This window comes from Lampetra fluviatilis, chromosome 11 (genome assembly GCF_964198595.1).
Source record: "Lampetra fluviatilis chromosome 11, kcLamFluv1.1, whole genome shotgun sequence".
Classification (NCBI taxonomy): Eukaryota; Metazoa; Chordata; class Hyperoartia; order Petromyzontiformes; family Petromyzontidae; genus Lampetra; species Lampetra fluviatilis.
The window spans coordinates 10515494-10532004 of NC_136285.1; the positions used below are offsets into that span (position 1 = coordinate 10515494).

General features: G+C 46.2%; 1 protein-coding gene across 1 annotated transcript in view; it reads right to left on the reverse strand.

The window, feature by feature from the left end:
* Window positions 1-16511, reverse strand: part of LOC144934793 (guanine nucleotide-binding protein G(t) subunit alpha-1) — an 84555-nt gene that overhangs the window by 6417 nt on the left and 61627 nt on the right. Inside the window, exons 4-7 of the mRNA XM_078860952.1 lie at window positions 15061-15202; window positions 12734-12891; window positions 11579-11707; window positions 9250-9379 (exon numbers count right to left, since the gene is read on the reverse strand). Coding sequence (XP_078717078.1) covers window positions 9250-9379; window positions 11579-11707; window positions 12734-12891; window positions 15061-15202 — 559 coding nt within the window. The remainder of the gene's footprint in view (window positions 1-9249; window positions 9380-11578; window positions 11708-12733; window positions 12892-15060; window positions 15203-16511) is intronic.

Below are 16511 nucleotides of genomic sequence, written 5' to 3' on the forward strand. Positions count from 1 at the left end.
GTGTCAGAAAAGCAGATGGGTTTGCATCTCAAAACTGAAATACATATTAATTTTAGTAACGTTTTGTCGCATGGTGTATATTTAAAAAAACGTTAATTATTAATTCTAAACTATGTTTTATATCAAATTAGGCATTTACTATTGTTCATAAAGTGCTGTTATTTCGAATGAGCCAAATGAGATACGGTTCGTTTGCTGAATTAACTAATTTTGCCGAATTTATCACCAGAATTCCAGCACATGCCAATTATCATCCGCACCTTGCATAACGGACGCTGGTTTCCTTTTGTGCGTCATCAATAGCAGTAGCCATGATGAACCTACTGCCGGATGAAGGCCTCTCCAAGCCTCCAAAACGTCTCAGGATCTTGCGACGCACTTAGTCCACCGAGCACCGACACGTGAGCTGACTTCATCGCGGCGGACGTCCTCGCAAGAGGCGTTCCGTTCCTTGGCTACCACTCCGCGACCATAATTCACCATCGGTCCACGATCCCTCCTAGCCGCGACATATCCCGAGCACAACCCCACTCGCTCTTCCTAACAGTTTGAACCTCCTCCGTACGAGCTCCAATCCACGTGTTCATCTTTGGCACAGCAGTCCGGTGAATTTTTTAATGCTTGACACCGGCACGGTGACTTGGTACCGTGGGTGTCCGTCAAGGGTTCACACATTCATATTCCATTTCGTCATCAATGCAATCGTAGGAGCGAGCAAACACCTGTCAATAAGCAATTTCTCCGCAGCTGTGCGCTCAATATTTTATTAATAAAGCTGCCCTTTTCTGCCAAGCGCTCGGTGGGATTGCCGATCTGCGGTCAAGAGCGTGGTGCTCCCCCCCCCCCCCTCCTGCATCCTGGGGGTTAAAATCCACAGGGGCAGTGCAGCACATCTGAGTCCGTGCGAATCCAAACAGAGGCAGATAGTGCACGCCACAGGTGAAGTAGTGAGTCCAGTTGCCACCTTTGAGGTACAACAACAACAACATCAATCCAGGACATTCCATGTTTATCAACGGGCCCCCCCCCCCCCACGTCTGATTTTCCCTGCTCTGCGTAGTTGCAGCACCTGCTCCCCTTCAGCCCATGGGCCACGGTGCAGTTGCACCGCCTGCACACTCGATAGCTACGCCACGACCCTGGCCGCTCGCCCCAGAGTGTGCCGCATCCTCCTGAGCACAGTGAGATGTTGTTGATGTTGTTGTCGTCCAGTCGGGTTGCCACCGCTGAGGTGCACAATGTAGGAACGTGTCATGGGTAGAAGAAGAATATAAAAGATAAGAATAGGTTTACACCATTGGAACCTCATTTGCCAGTAAAAAATATGATAATTGTTTTTTTACCCTTCTATCTGGCAACAAAACTGACACCTTTTTTACAAGGAGTCATGTTTGCATAGACCACAATACCTGCAGCCATAATGTAAACAAAAACATAACTCAGATAATATATGCACTGTCCTTGAAGTTGATTGGACTCCTTGTAAAAAAGGTGTCAGTTTTGTTGCCAGATAGAAGGGTAAAAAAACTATTATCATAAGAATAGGTGTTACCCTTTCTGGCAATAAAACAGGTGTTAAGATGTCCAAACGCCAAATAGATATTCTTTGCAAGGAATCAAGTCTGCATTAACCATACATACTTGTGGCAAAACATGCAAACAAACATCCTCTGATAATTAATGTTTTGCAACAAGTACGTGTGCTTCAATGCAGATAGATACCAAATAGATATATATTTGAACATCTTAACAACTGTTTTATTGGCAGGAAGGGTTAAAAAAACCTCTTCTTACTCATCATACTCTGATACTGGCAAAGCAAAGGTCCCATCGGAAATAAAAACGTCTCGCAATACCAGAAGAGGGTACAACCACGTGTGCATGCATTGCCTCGAGAGGTTGCATTATTACGCATACTGAGAGGAAAAACGGGACTTTTAACGTGCCGGCAAGACCGTACAGATGTCCCAGGACCGCTAGCTCAAGGAGAGAAACCAGGAAGAGGTGGTAGCCCTGATTGTTAGGGAAGTCGTTTTATTTTTGCGCGCTTTACTTTTAAACACCAGCTGATGCCAGACCGTCCAGCGGACAGGGCAACATCGTTGTTTAATAAACGTACATTAGTTAATAAAACTGCATTATTACATGAGTAATCTGAAACTTCGCTAGGCTTAATATCTCATTAAATGAGCCCGGGGAGAAAAATGTCAGTCATTATGTTTTTATTTGTATTGCTTTAGGCCAAAGGTTATAGGTTGGACATAGCTCATTGTCAATAGAAAAGGTCACTGATCCCTTCCGGTAAGATCGATGGAAATTACTCAAAAAGTGCTGTGACTGAAGGACAGGCTGACAGACAGATAAAAATAAAATGTCCACTGCAGTCTACGGATAAGCTGCGTGGTGTTATGCTTAGATCATTAAACCATGAAATAACACAGCAAGGTGACCATAGGCTTCAGAGATGTCAGTTCCCCGCACCTCCGATTAGCACGGTTGGCTACGTACGGTGCGAAAGAAATTCAACACACATACGTACGTACATGTGTACGTGCCATAAGTGTTATCGACAAGCGAATTGTTTGCTTACAGTCCAAGTCTTTGTTGCGGCCAAATAGCGAGTGTGAAAAGTAAGAATATGTTTTAGACTTTCTGGCAATAAAACAGGCGTTAAGATATTCAAACACCAAATATAAACCTTTTGCAGGGATCTCGGTCTGTATTAACCACACGTGCTTGTGTTCAATATACATACGTACCTACAGAGCACCCCTGTGTCCTCTGCTACTAAGCAATGTTTGAGCCTGGTCAGCATAAGGATGTGAAACCACTGAGGAAATGTAAGGTGAAGAGCGTGTGACTCTCAGTAAAGAACACGTTCACCACTGGACTTTAGATGCCCTATCATAACGAGGTAATAGGAGGCACCGTGTTCTCAGAAACGTCATCTTATGATTGAGACATTTACAGTGAAATCGTGTCTCCCCAGTGACCACCATGTGAATATTAAAGGCCCTGTGTTAATAAACAATGAGGCTGGGGGAGGGAGGGGTGGGTTGCAATTATTTATCTTGGTGTCCTCATTAGAATCCCATTTCAAAAAAAGACCTGAAGCCAAAGTCCCACTACATTGCAAATTAATGACATTAAACTCCCATAATGGGATTGGATGTCCTTTTGAATGGGATGTTGCGAGTCAATTTAAAAATAGAAGTGTCAGAGATGATGATTTTCATATAAATGCGTGAATAAATTGGTGGAACATTGACACAATATCCATGTGTGCATGGTCACATAGCACTAGAGTGGTGCTGAGCGTGTGGGTAGTCTATTTATTTTATTTTGTCTGTCACATTCCACTTTTCCCATTGTGCTATTGACTTTACGTCACGAGATGAAGGATCCATTTGGAACTGTCACAGAGCAATGAATCCCTGTGTGTTACAGAATGACCCACAGAAAAGGAAATCATAAAATGACTTCTGAGAGCCCTTCAAGTGACCTTTTGAATCCACACTACTGAGGCACATTGCACCTCCCCACACGTCCCTCTATAGAGACTGTTCATCGCACGACAGACAAGCAAATATATTTAATTCTCAGAGATGGAATTCAGCCAAATTAAGTGATAAAAAAACCCAAACTCATTGTGATGGGTTTGTTTTTTGTCTTGTCACTGGCGGCTTTGGTTGAGATCAACAACTTGCTCCCCATTGAGAATCCAGTCAAATCACAGACAGCTCAAACCTGGACTCGAACCCAGACTCTCAGCGGTGAATGTGCAGTGCTCTGATACCGGAACTGCCCAGTCACCTTTCGAGCAGGCACATTCATTTTAGAGTGCATTGGCTCTGGAGGGAAACGTACACCACAGATACCACCCACTGACATTGGCTGCTGTATGCTGACCTGAAAAAAATCGTCCTCCACATGTATAGACACAAACTTGCTTTTACATTACAGTAAATTACAGTAAAACAAACAATAAGTGAGAAAGTGGCTCAAGGATCAGAACAATGAGCCAGCACCACTGAGATCCCCCAGGTTCAAATGTGGGTTTCAGTCACTGGTTTATTTAAAATGGATATTCAAGTTTAGCATCCCACGGTCTCAGCTTTGCACAAAAACAACCGTATTTAATGTAGTTTTCACGTAATGTGGCTAACTTTCAGCTTCCAAAATATAAAAAAAATCAATCGGAGCGCTGTGTTGAACATTTCTACAGCTAGGCACACGGGACAGTGCAGTGATCTTCAGTGTGGATTAGAGGTCACTTGAAGGAAATGTCAGAAGTGGTCCTGTGACACCTTTTTCACTGCGGTCTGTTATCTAACGTGCTGTGAAGAAATATCCAAACGGATTCTTCATCTCGTGACAGGGCAACAATTGAATAATATTGTAAAAATAAATGAAAACAACAAAAAAGTTCACGAGCAAAGAAAATGATGAAAAGAGGACTCTTCCAGACCATCTCTTCTCAATATAAAAAGTGAAATGCAAAGAAGGAAACACAAATCTAAAATGTTTCTCATGCCCTCGGTTTGCAATTGTTGGCTACGTACGGTGCGAACTTCTTTCACACCGTACATAGCCAACCGCGCTAATCGGAGATGTGGGCAAAATGACAACAAACTTAAACACAAAAGTCAGTACGAAAAAAAAATCGTTGATGCAGCTAAGAAATTAGTTTGCAAAAAAACTAGGGTATCGCAAGCAACGTTTGTTATGCAGTCTATTCATAGTCTCAAGCCGCACCTTTAATCATTGGAAAGATGTGATTAACCATGCAACAAAAAGATTTAACTACACTTATTTCGACCATCTTATTTGACAGAAAACTATTGCAGGTTACTGATGGACAGCCAGTTTTGTTTTACCAGGTTTAGCTTTCTACCAGGTTTAGCTTTCTTTTTTCACACAAACCGAACATCTCCATAACAAAGGATCAGTCTTTTGTTATGCAGTCTATTCAGTCTCAAGCCGCACCTTACCATAATAATAAAAAATGGGCCATTTCTGGCCCTTCCCCCCCCCCCCCTCAACCATTATATATACGGAGTGGTATCTCCTGTAATCTCTCATTTACTTGATACAGCTGTCGGGCTGTGACGGTTCCACCTGAAGACGGAAGCTTGTGTTGCCTCCGAAACGTCGTGATTTTTATTTTATTTTACTTTTATTAATTTTAATTTTTTACCTACTTGGCTTTACCGAAAAAACCTAAGAATATAACGTTCACGTTTTCTTTGTGCTAAGCTCACGCGGGTGCCACATTGGGTCTCTGCTGGCCTGGTTGAAATGAGAGTAAATATGCGACACGACGGAAGGGCCGCGCGCTAACACATCCGGCTAAAAATACCCATCGATTTTCCACCTTTTAGGAAGGCGCGCGTGCTCACGTACGCGGCCGGACGGGCGCGGCGGGAACGGTTAGGAGAATTGCAATCGGTGACGCCGCCGTCGACGCGTCGATGTCGTGCCAAGCAGTCGCTTGCAACAACAGCAACGACATTTCAACGAAACGCAAGACGGGCGCCAGCTCAGACTGCCAAGCGCCGGGCTCGAACTTCATGTACAACCGAGCGTCAGGAGGCACCTGAGAGACGGCATTATACGTCGTTGTTATTTCCCCTTCCGTTTATTCCACAAACCGAACGAGCTGGAAGAGGCAATCGCGGCACAAACCGAACTCATCAGAAATGCCGCGGCAATTTTCCTCGCTCAGAGAGGGCGCGCCGTTTGGAAGGTTCGAACGGTTTCAGAGTCGCTCTGGAACCTTTGATTGGAATCTCATTTCTCTATAGAACATGCTCTCGTGTTTAGTTTGTTGTCCTTCCACCGCACCTCCGATTAGCACCGTTGGCTACGTACGGTGCGACAGAAGTTCAACGTGCATGCTTCATGCTGCTTTTAATACAAAGCGAGATTACCACAAGGTAGCATACAATGCAAGCTGCCTCATTCACGTCCAGTATTAATCCTATATGTTACATGACTGTGCGTACACTGAATGATTTGGTGGAGCAGCGACGCCGTGGTTAGCACGCTGCGCTACGAACCCGTTGACCTGAGTTTGATTTTCAATCGTGGCTAACGTTAGTGGCGAATTATATTTGAAAGAGTCCTAGACCCTGAACCCCGCCCCCCCTCCCACCACCTCAACTCCACCAACGCACACTGACCAGCATGGTGAAGTATGGCCAAACGTCCGACTGACATGCTGTGTGTGGGGGGGGGGATTCATCCAGCAGTTGATTGACAATGCGCTGTAAACGTATTCTGATTGTAATATTTACGCGACCGAATGTTTAAGCTGCGCTTCACATGTGGGGGAAAGCCAGCAGTCCTGTCAAGCACAGCATAGAGCCCTTGTGCTTTCGAAAAACCTGATGTTCATAATTGTGTTAAGAGTTAAACATGCGCCCAGGTCGAGTGCGTTACGCTTTTAAGAGAACTGCAGTTCCCCAATAGCTATCACTGTGGATGAATGCATTACGGTGAGCTGAAGAACGCGACGTTTTCGGACAGTTTGAGTGCATAGAGGATTGTTTTACGAATTAATTCATATTATTTCAGGAGACATATATTTTTTTAACGACTTAAGACTGACGTAGAATGACGTCAAATGCACTCAAGTGGCACAAACTCCTTTCGAGATCAATTCTCATTAAATCCTGTCTACATCAAGCATTATAACGAGAATCTCTTGGCCTATGGAGGAAATCATGTTGCAGTGTTTGTGACGTCTTGGGGAAAAGGAGTGATGATTTTTTTTTCATTTCCACTGGTTTTTTTTTAAACCGGGATTTTAATACGATCATCCAGAAAACAAACACTGCGGAATTGAAGCTGACGTTTTGGCTAATGAGATCACTGTAAGGTATTTGTTGTTTTGTTGCAGCAGTAGCTGATGAGGAATTGTCAGGTTAAGCATCAGCCGCAGTTCATTCGGCATTGCCGAGGAAAATCGATGTACGTTTGTGTGTCTCTGCATCCGTACCCGTGCATGCGCATGCGTGAGTTTGATTTTCTAAATTATTTATACGCAACAGGACGACAACAAATATCTATTTACATTTTTGAAGAAGATAACGGCACCATTTTTTATCGCACAATTTTCATCTCCTCCCACCCTACTGGTCGGGCATCTCGTCGAAGGTTTAACGTGTATACAGTATATATCACGAACAGATGGGAAGTTATTGTCAAATATATTATGAAGAGACAGGATGTCCGCTTTTCCTTGTAAAATATTTTGTTTACCCATCAGCCTACGACTCTTCCGCACCAATGTTTTTCAACTGCTTTCTTTTTCAAGGAAAATTCTGAACCTCTCTTAACCTTCAGGGCCTCGTCTGCAGAGTCAGACCTGTTAAACTACTGCTGCTGCTGCTGGCTTGCCAGGTGTTATTGGCAGGTGCACTCCACCTTCACGATGGGGCTGTGTTCACAAATAAAAGCCGTACTGTATTGAAAAAATATCACGTATGCACTTTCAGTGGTGCTTTGTTGGTAACAAATTAAATAAATATGTTTCCACCCATCTCTCCACGTACAAATAATACATTGTGGCCCAACAACCTTTAGGGACTTGCTGCTGGGTTGCTTAATGTCATTGCCAAGCACGCTCCATGAAAAAACCGTGGGACACGTTCAGTGCGGTCCGCCCTAAACCGCATCCACTGCACAAAACCGTGGCAGATGCGGATACCTGATGCACAAGTGGAAAATGTTAAACTCTCCGGCGTGCGACTGTGGTCATCCAGAACAGACCGTACAGCATGTAACGACGCAATGACCGATCCACAAATACGGCGGAGACATCGCAGCGACGCACTACGCTGCTCCTGACGCGGTTGTCTGGCTTGACCGCCTGCATGTGAAATTGCCGTTGTTGCTCTGCGTCCACATCAGCCACGCGCAAGAAGAACGAGCGCAAAAATAGACACGCGGCCTAATTGGGACCGCAGTGTTGCACACGGGGCAGAGGTCGCAAACGGGTTTTAATTCCTTACCCGTACCCGTACCCGACCGCACCAGGGTCGCAAACGGGTACCCGTACCCGTACCCGGCCGTACCCATACCCTACCCTTACCCGGCCGGGTACGGGTAGGGTACGGGTATCGGTTACCTGATTGCGACCTCTGGGATGAAGCCATGTTGCAGGCGCGGGTGGGTTGATTCTAGGAACTTGAATTGTGAGAAGAGACAAGACGTTGGGAAATGAGTGACAAACAGTTACTCACCAGTGACTCACGGTCTACCCGTACCCGTACCCGGCCGCACCAGGGTCGCAAACGGGTACCTGGCTACCCGTACCCGGCCGGGTACGGGTAGCCGGGTATCGGGTACCCGGTTGCGACCTCTGACACAGGGTGCGAACGGCTCCGGCTGATGGCTGGCGTGCATTACGGCAACGTAGATTCTGAACCCCTCTCTCCCTTTCGAGCCCCGGGGGCTTACGTGGCTGGGTGAGGCAGAGGCAGAGGCAGCGGCGCCGCAACAGGACATGATGATTTAAAGCTTTCGTGACTGCAGGGATTCATCTTCTTGGTTCTTTCGGTAAAGTCACGTAGAAGGGAAATAAAAAAAATAATAAAAATAAAACATTATAAAATAATTCTCACGACGTTTCGGCCACAACGCAAGCAGCCGTCCTCAGGTGAAGTACAGGTCTGTCGGAAAGACAGCTGTTCTTCACCTGAGGACGGCTGCTTGCGTTGTGGCCGAAACGTCGTGAGAATTATTTGATTATGTTTTATTTTTATTATTTTATTATGTCCCTTCTACGTTATGACTTTACCGAAAGAACCAAGAAGAGGACATAATGAATCTGCGTAACTATGTGATTGAGCAGTGATCCAGCAGTGATCGAGCTAAGGCATTTTGAATACGTGTGCCTATGTGATCGAGGAGTGATTCAGCTGTGACATTATGAATACTTGTGTCTACACATGTGAGCAGTGAACTAGTAGTGATCGAGCTATGATTGATCATTGATTGAGCTTTTGATCGTTTTGTTGCTGAATCATCGGTTTCGTTTCTGACGATTCCCATTCCAGTAATCCGTATTACGGGAAGCAGAACACACCGCGAATAAAAACGCATTTGGGCAAAAAGCCCAATCACTCCATATACAGGCCTGATAATTGACATAATTTATCATGAATTCTGCCACGAATTCATCATGCGCTGTTACAGTGTGCGGGGTCTCCTCGGTAAGTATTTGCAGTGGCGGTTCAAACTCACCACTTCGTCGTCCTCCACCAGCACCATGTCATACGCGCTGAGGGCGGCGCAGAAGATGATGCAGGTGACGCCCTCGAAGCAGTGGATCCACTTCTTCCGCTCCGATCGCTGACCTCCCACGTCAAACATCCTGTGCGCAACAACCGACCGCTTTATTCCGCGCTTCCACCGCATCGCTCGTGAACATGAAGCGATGACAGTTTGAATACGTGTGTCTACTCGATCGAGCAGTGATCGATCTCTGTTCGAGCATTGATGATGAGTTGATGCCATGAGGTTCTCGTTGTCATGCAGTAGTACATTCGATCGTTCATTTCTCCGCTTTGTCCCTGTGTTGTTATTGTCGGTACGCATTTATGAATTCTGTTGCAACTTTCGTTTGGGTTTAATTTCGCATCTCCGTGTGAATCTGTTGTGCGGTTGTACAAACTTTAGCTGTGATATTCTCGACAGATTCCCTCATTGAGAGGAAACGCTTTTTTGTATATACTATAATACAGTGAGAATAACACCATATTTGTCCTTGAAAATGGCATGTAGCATATGCTTTAAAACACAATTCAGAAACCAATTCATCAACACATACGAATACTCTTTTTTCAGACAAGAGAACAATTTTATTTCCATGGCTTGCATCCTTGGTGTGCTTACTAATCATCGCTTTTAATGTCTGACATTTATTTGTTTATTGAAGTAAGACCTTGCCAGGGCAAGGTGGAGCTGGCACATTGGGAGGAATGCCAGCTCAGACTAGGAATGCACTATGCACTTGAAAAAAGTGAAAACTGGAGCCAAAGCAGAGCAACTTGCTTGAGCCTTTGCTGGCTGAATCAGTTCGTTGTATAGAAGTATATATGTTGAACTTCTTTCGCACCATACGTAGCCAACCGTGCTAAACGGAGGTGCACAAGCTAAACCAACGACTGTAAACGACAGTTCGTAGCCTCGGGAAACTGTGGCCGAGACGACTCGTAAAGACAAAGTTTCCGCATAAGCTGTCGGGGCAACTGCTGTTAGCGAGCACCAATTGAAAGCCATCCACACCATACCCAGCTGCCTCTGTCGCCCCCAATGCTGATGTTCACACACTGCACCAGGTACTCATTTGTGGCTGAGGCGACCTAGGGGAGGCCCAGGGCCGGTTCAGATAATCGTCACCGGTGTTGGCCATGAGCGAAAATCGAACATGGGTCGCCAGGTTCGTAGTTCAGCGCGCTAACCACTACACTGCCGCTCGCCACTGCTGAGACCACTCGCACACGAACACACACACATTCACGGAGGAGTACGTGGCGGATACGCAGAATCCCACTGCATAATTAGAAAGCCGTAATTTGATCTTGATTTGAAGCTTTCGTGACTGCAGGAATCCGTAATTTTGTATACGCAGTCTCTACCTTGTTTACGCGAACAAAGTTTTCAGGAAGTAAAGCAAACATTTAAAAAATTTGTGCTGACGCAATTTAAATTTGTACTATCTGCAGGGATTTTTTTTATTAGATATTGTGGAAACTATTATTGACAGTTGAAGTTTTTTTTTAATATATACGAAAATCCAGAGATATTGATCACATAGGAGGTTGGCTGGGTGACTCGGAGGGATAATAGCAGGTCAGACACCGAGCTGAAAACGCTCAGATCCTGGGTTTGATGGGTAACCACCACCCATGATTAAACCGGATGCTCAACCGTAGTGCATTGAAGGTCTCGGCTTAGTCACCAATGTTTGTACAAAAATAGCAAAGTACATCTGGTATTATAACTTAATTTGGCTTACTATAGCCCCGAGAGGTCAAACTCGAGGGGGAAGGTATGCGATAGGTGCATTGGGTTGATCATAAAAGGTGACCAAATTACGGAGAATGCCGGTTGGTCTGTTTTCATGTGGACAAATTCTTGATATTTTAAAAGCCATTTTAAAGGGATTCCCACGAATAAACTGCCGTATTCAATCTAATAGCTGTGATGCCTGTGCCCTCATTCAGCCACTGGCGTCTCGACTGTCCTTGACCAACTTTGTCAGGTGTCGTACAGCCTTAGCCGTCCACGATGGCAGCAGCAGCAACGATTGAAATGGGGCCCCCTGTCCAATTCCCCGTCCCTTTCATAGCCCAGTGCCTGCACCCCTGGCACCACTGCGGTCGCACCGTCTGTACATTCGACAGCAAAGTTGCCGGTCCAAGAAAAAAAAAGTGCCACACAGACTCGGCTGGCCCATTGGGGTTGCCAACTCTGAGTTACATTTTTTTTATTATTATTAAACGCGACGTGTCATGGAAAGAAAAAGTGCGACCCTGATTAAACCCAGACAGGTCGGCCCGTGCTGCACCTGAAGTGCAGGTCCTTGAAGCTGAACTGCGTCTCGATGATGCCGGTCGTTTTGACTCGGGACCGCAGGACGTCCTGCTCGGTGGGGAGGTACCCTTGCTGCACCAGGCGGTCGATGTCGTTCAGGTAACTGCGCAGCAGGAGGAGCGCGCACGGCACCGACATTAGAGACGTGGCACGGGCTTCAGCAGGACACGTCTCCGTTCTGCCATCTCTGTCCTCATTTAAACAGGCTCTTCTTCTTGGTTCTTTCGGTAAAATCACGTAGAAGGGAAGTAATAAAATAATAAAACATAATAAAATAATTCTCACGACGTTTCGGCCACAACGCAAGCAGCCGTCCTCAGGTGAAGAGAGCTTCCAAGCGTGGTGGTGTTTCATTCAGACGCTGTCTCCCCGACAGACCTGGTCTTCACCTGAGGACGGCTGCTTGCGTTGTGGCCGAAACGTCGTGAGAATTATTTTATTATGTTTTATTATTTTATTACTTCCCTTCTACGTGACTTTACCGAAAGAACCAAGAAGATGAATCCCTGCAGTCACAAAAGCTTTAAATCGAAATTTAAACAGGCTCTCTTAAAAATCACAACATTTTAAGTGCGAATATCATTTTACGACGTGATTGCTATTTTCTTTTTAAATCTGTAATTGTGCAATGCTTTGATATTGTCGGCCAGCTCAATGGGCTTTACTCGGTGGGGAATAAACTTCTGAACTTCTTCTGAACATCAGTGGCTGTAAGGGACGAGACTGGTGACGGAGTGGCAGCCAAAACGAGGCGAACGTCGCCTGAGAGGACCGCGTCTCAGAAGTCCAAAGTTTGGGTTGCGTGGCCAAAATCGCACGACTGTGGCTCGCCTTTAAACGTTCATTCGTGAAGGAGGTGTGCGCGTTGGCCTGTTGATTCGCACATCTCTTTCGTCGATGGGAAATTAAAGGCGACGCACCAAAACGACCCCCCCCCCCCCCAAAAAAAACCATCTGAGTATCTGATAGTCTGGAGAATGCCGTGAGTGACGATGACGAACGTATGCGCGTCGAAAACTCCGTCCGCAACCGTGCGTAGCCAAGCGTTGCTCATCGGACGTTTGGCGAACGGTGGACGGTCGCCGTGACGAGTTACGCATCAAGCCCAGAGAGGGTTGCCGGCACTCACTACTCGGCGGAGTCGTTGAGCTGGTACTCGGAGGCGCGGTCGAAGCACGCCTGGATCCCCGAGTCTGTCCACAGGCGCTTGATGATGAGGTAGACCTCCTGTGGCATCGTGCCCTCGTCGATCGAATCCGCCAGGTTCTGCAGCTGCCTGGCGTCGTCCTGCACACAGAACAATGCGCGCGCGCGCGTGGCGCGGGGAGCGGTGGTGCAGCGGTTAGCGCTGCGCTGGCGCTACGAACCTGGCGACGCGGGTTCGATTCCCGCCCACCCCCAGTGACGATAATCTGAACCGGTCCTGGGCCTCCCCTAGGTCGACTCAGCCTCAAATGAGTGCCCGGTGCGATGTGTGGTAAACGTCGCCACTGGGGAGACAAAGGCGGCCGGGCGTGGTGTTGGTCACCAACCCCCGTGTGTGCCGTGCCGGCCTTCATAGGTGCTTGCTAAAAGAACTTGCCCCTACAGTCTGTTAAGGCTATACGGGGGATCTTTGCCTTTGTTTGAATGGCGTAGTGGTTCGCACGCTGCACTACGAACCCGTCACGGTGAAAGCCAGTGACGATTATCTGAATCGGTCCTGGGCCTCCCCTAGGTCGACTCAGCCTCAATTGAGTACCTGGTGCGATGTGTAAGAACATTGCCACGACGGGAGACAAAGGAGACAAAAGTTGATATCCACCCAGCCACTCGTGTGCCGTGTCGGCCTTAATAGGTGCTCGCGAAAAGCACTTGCCCCAACAGTCTCTTAAGGCTATATGGGGGGGGATTCTTTGCCTTTGTACGTAACGTGTACGTTACGCACAAAGTCGCGGGCATTCGGGTGACGTGGTAACTCGGCTGATCTTCAGCAGACGACGCGTGAAGAAGCATCAAGGCTCATTCCCAGGCTGATGCTCTGTCAGTTGCAGTCATTTACATTATTATTAACATCATCATCACCATCGTCAAGAGCGGCAAGAGCAACGGAATCAGCAGCAGCAGCAGCAGGTCATCATCAGCAGGCCATCATCAGCAGTAGCAGCAGCATCATCATCGTCTTCATCATCAGCGTTATCAGCAATAGCACATTCATCATCAGCAGCAGCATCGGCATTGCCATAATTGGCATCACCATTCATCAGCATCATACTTTATCATTACACGTAATTTTCTCAAAGTACAGATGAGGCATTGATAAAATAGGAAAATTCAATAACGGAAATGAATATACTGTGACATGCTCTGCATTTTCTTCCCCATGGAAACAAACATTTATGAATCGTTCAATTCATAGCTGAAATGCACAGTTTCTTGTAACAAGTGCCTTTGTGCGCATTTATTTTTTTAAATCAGAAAATGTCAATGCCTGAATTGTTCATGGAAAACCGTTCCGTAACTTTGTTGCTGCTTGTGCGAACACTGCACGCACACCGACCTCTGCCACTGCGTCACTATAACACAGCACCGAGTTAAGCTCACAAACCCATGCTTCCTGTCTGCAAAATCCCACTCGGTCAGGCAAAGCTTTTGCCATTCCAAAGCTTAAATGCTACGAACAGACTGCTCGGTGATTACCTGGAATTCCACTTGTCTTGGCACTTTGACATACACTTCAAGTGGAACGTGGCGGTCAGATGAATTCCCAAAATATGAGTCTGCGAGAGCAAATCCCATTACGCGTGACTTCTGGCTTGCTCTTCACACCGTGCGACCTGGCATCGCTCACCGTACACCGACGTCGGTGCCAACGCCGGTGACTGTGACGGAACGAACCTGACTCGTCACACAGTGGTTTGTGCTCTGGCATGTGTGACCTTGCGTTCGATAACCTCTGGACACGGGTGGCCAAGTGACTCAAGAGGTCAGAGCGTCGCTGAGCTGGCACTGCCTAAGATCGTGCATTTGTATGTCTGTCTGGGTTTCTTTGGGAACTGGGATTAAAATGAGTGCTCAAGTCTGGTGAGCTGATGGTTGGTCTCAGCCAGGACACCAATGAATGCACACACAAAAACCCCATAATATTAAATTAGCTTTTAGACTTAAAATGTTACAGAAATGTTTTTTCTTAGAATAAAAAAAATATAGCAATTCATTGTCATGTGATGCGTGTGGGAAAGTACAGCACCTTTAGTGCAGATACAATATCACTTTAAGGGATCTCAGAACTCGCTCTGTAATATCACCTTCCACGGGCTATTTCTCTAACAAGGGGAAATGCTCCGCGAGAGTTCAGAATGGACGGTAGAACTGCAATGAAATTTGGAACGACGATTGGGGGGGAAAAAAGGTCGTAGAAAGTACCGTCTTATGGACATACGAAACAACCGACACTCGAATCAAAATGATACTAACCATTCGTGCTGTGTCCCCGAAGTCTATGCTCAGGGTCCCCATCGCTCGCACAATAGCCAGGATGGACTGCAAAGTGTTGCTGTAGATGATGGCAATGAACTCCATGCATTCTTCAATGGAGTAACCTGATTGATGGATAATTCTGGAGAGACACGAAAGGCAAATGCGTCCGTGAGTGTGTGCATGTGTGCACGCGCTCACAAATTAATGGAGTTCATTTAAACGGAAGATGACAAATGCTACCATTATTTTTCGCGTGGCAGTGAATTAACCTCGGTTACACTATTACGCCTATGACCAAATGACCTGACATTCACTCGGTTTCCTCAGATCACAGAAGCTAATTAGGGTTTGACCAGGTCAGTGCTTGGATGGGAAAACACATTGTGAATAAAGCAGATTTTGTAGGCTGCTGCTGCTGTTGCTGTTGCACAGCTGCATTGTCAACAGAGGGCAGTTCAGCAAAAATCCACTGTTGTACTGTACAATGCTCCAATATCTATGATCCCCAGCTTCAACAAACTCGTGGTCAAATAACGCCCCCCCCCTCATTTTTTACCTGCACGGCGTGGTGAGGACCTCATCCAGCAGTGGTTAGACACAAGGGCCGTTACATGCGCACTAATGTTCATAACAGCGACACAAAGCAAGCCACGACTGCTGTTATTGTTGTTGTTGTATTTAGCATTATGTAAATTACATAAGGTAACAACGGTCAACTTTAAATGTCAAACACGTTTATCAATTGTCATCAGCCATTATCTTTGCTTACTAAAGTTAATACAAATTCGCCTCTTGTCCATCTTCGCTTTACGCTATTGCATACCTCCGCGAACATTTACAATATTAACATTATCATAATCAATGTTTCATGTCGTCATTGATTCCCATAGTACGCACAGTACCGGCAACCCACTTCTCATTGGAATGGGAGGAGAGGGATTTGCCCTTATCCACTTTCGCATCAGCTCTCATGGCTAGCAATCCAGTCTCTAATTAAATCGAAGTGCCTTTAACGAGGCGTTCCATTAGGAAAAAGCGTGGCCTGTGTTTGGCCTTATCACGCAAGTCCATCAAATAAATTTAAAGACGCTTAAACGGGAATTGCCTGCGCTTTAAGTGAAAAAAAAAATCATACCGATGGCGATGTGCACATTTTTATTTTTCAACGGCACCCAGTTCCGTGCCGAAGGTGTCGATGGTGGATACACGGTTCGTATCCCCCTCGATTTTTTTTTCTCCCCCGATTTATTCGCCAATTTGTCTCATAGCCCCACCGAAACCTTTTTTTTTGCTGTTGCTTTCATTACGTCGCACGCTGAAGGAAATTGAATGGGTGGCGGTGTTGTTGTTGTTGTTTTCACGAAGACAAACGGGCGTGCAAACGGATGGTGGATGGGAATGTCAGAAAGCATCCTTGCCCTCAAGCTGTCGCCCGAATCTACGATGCC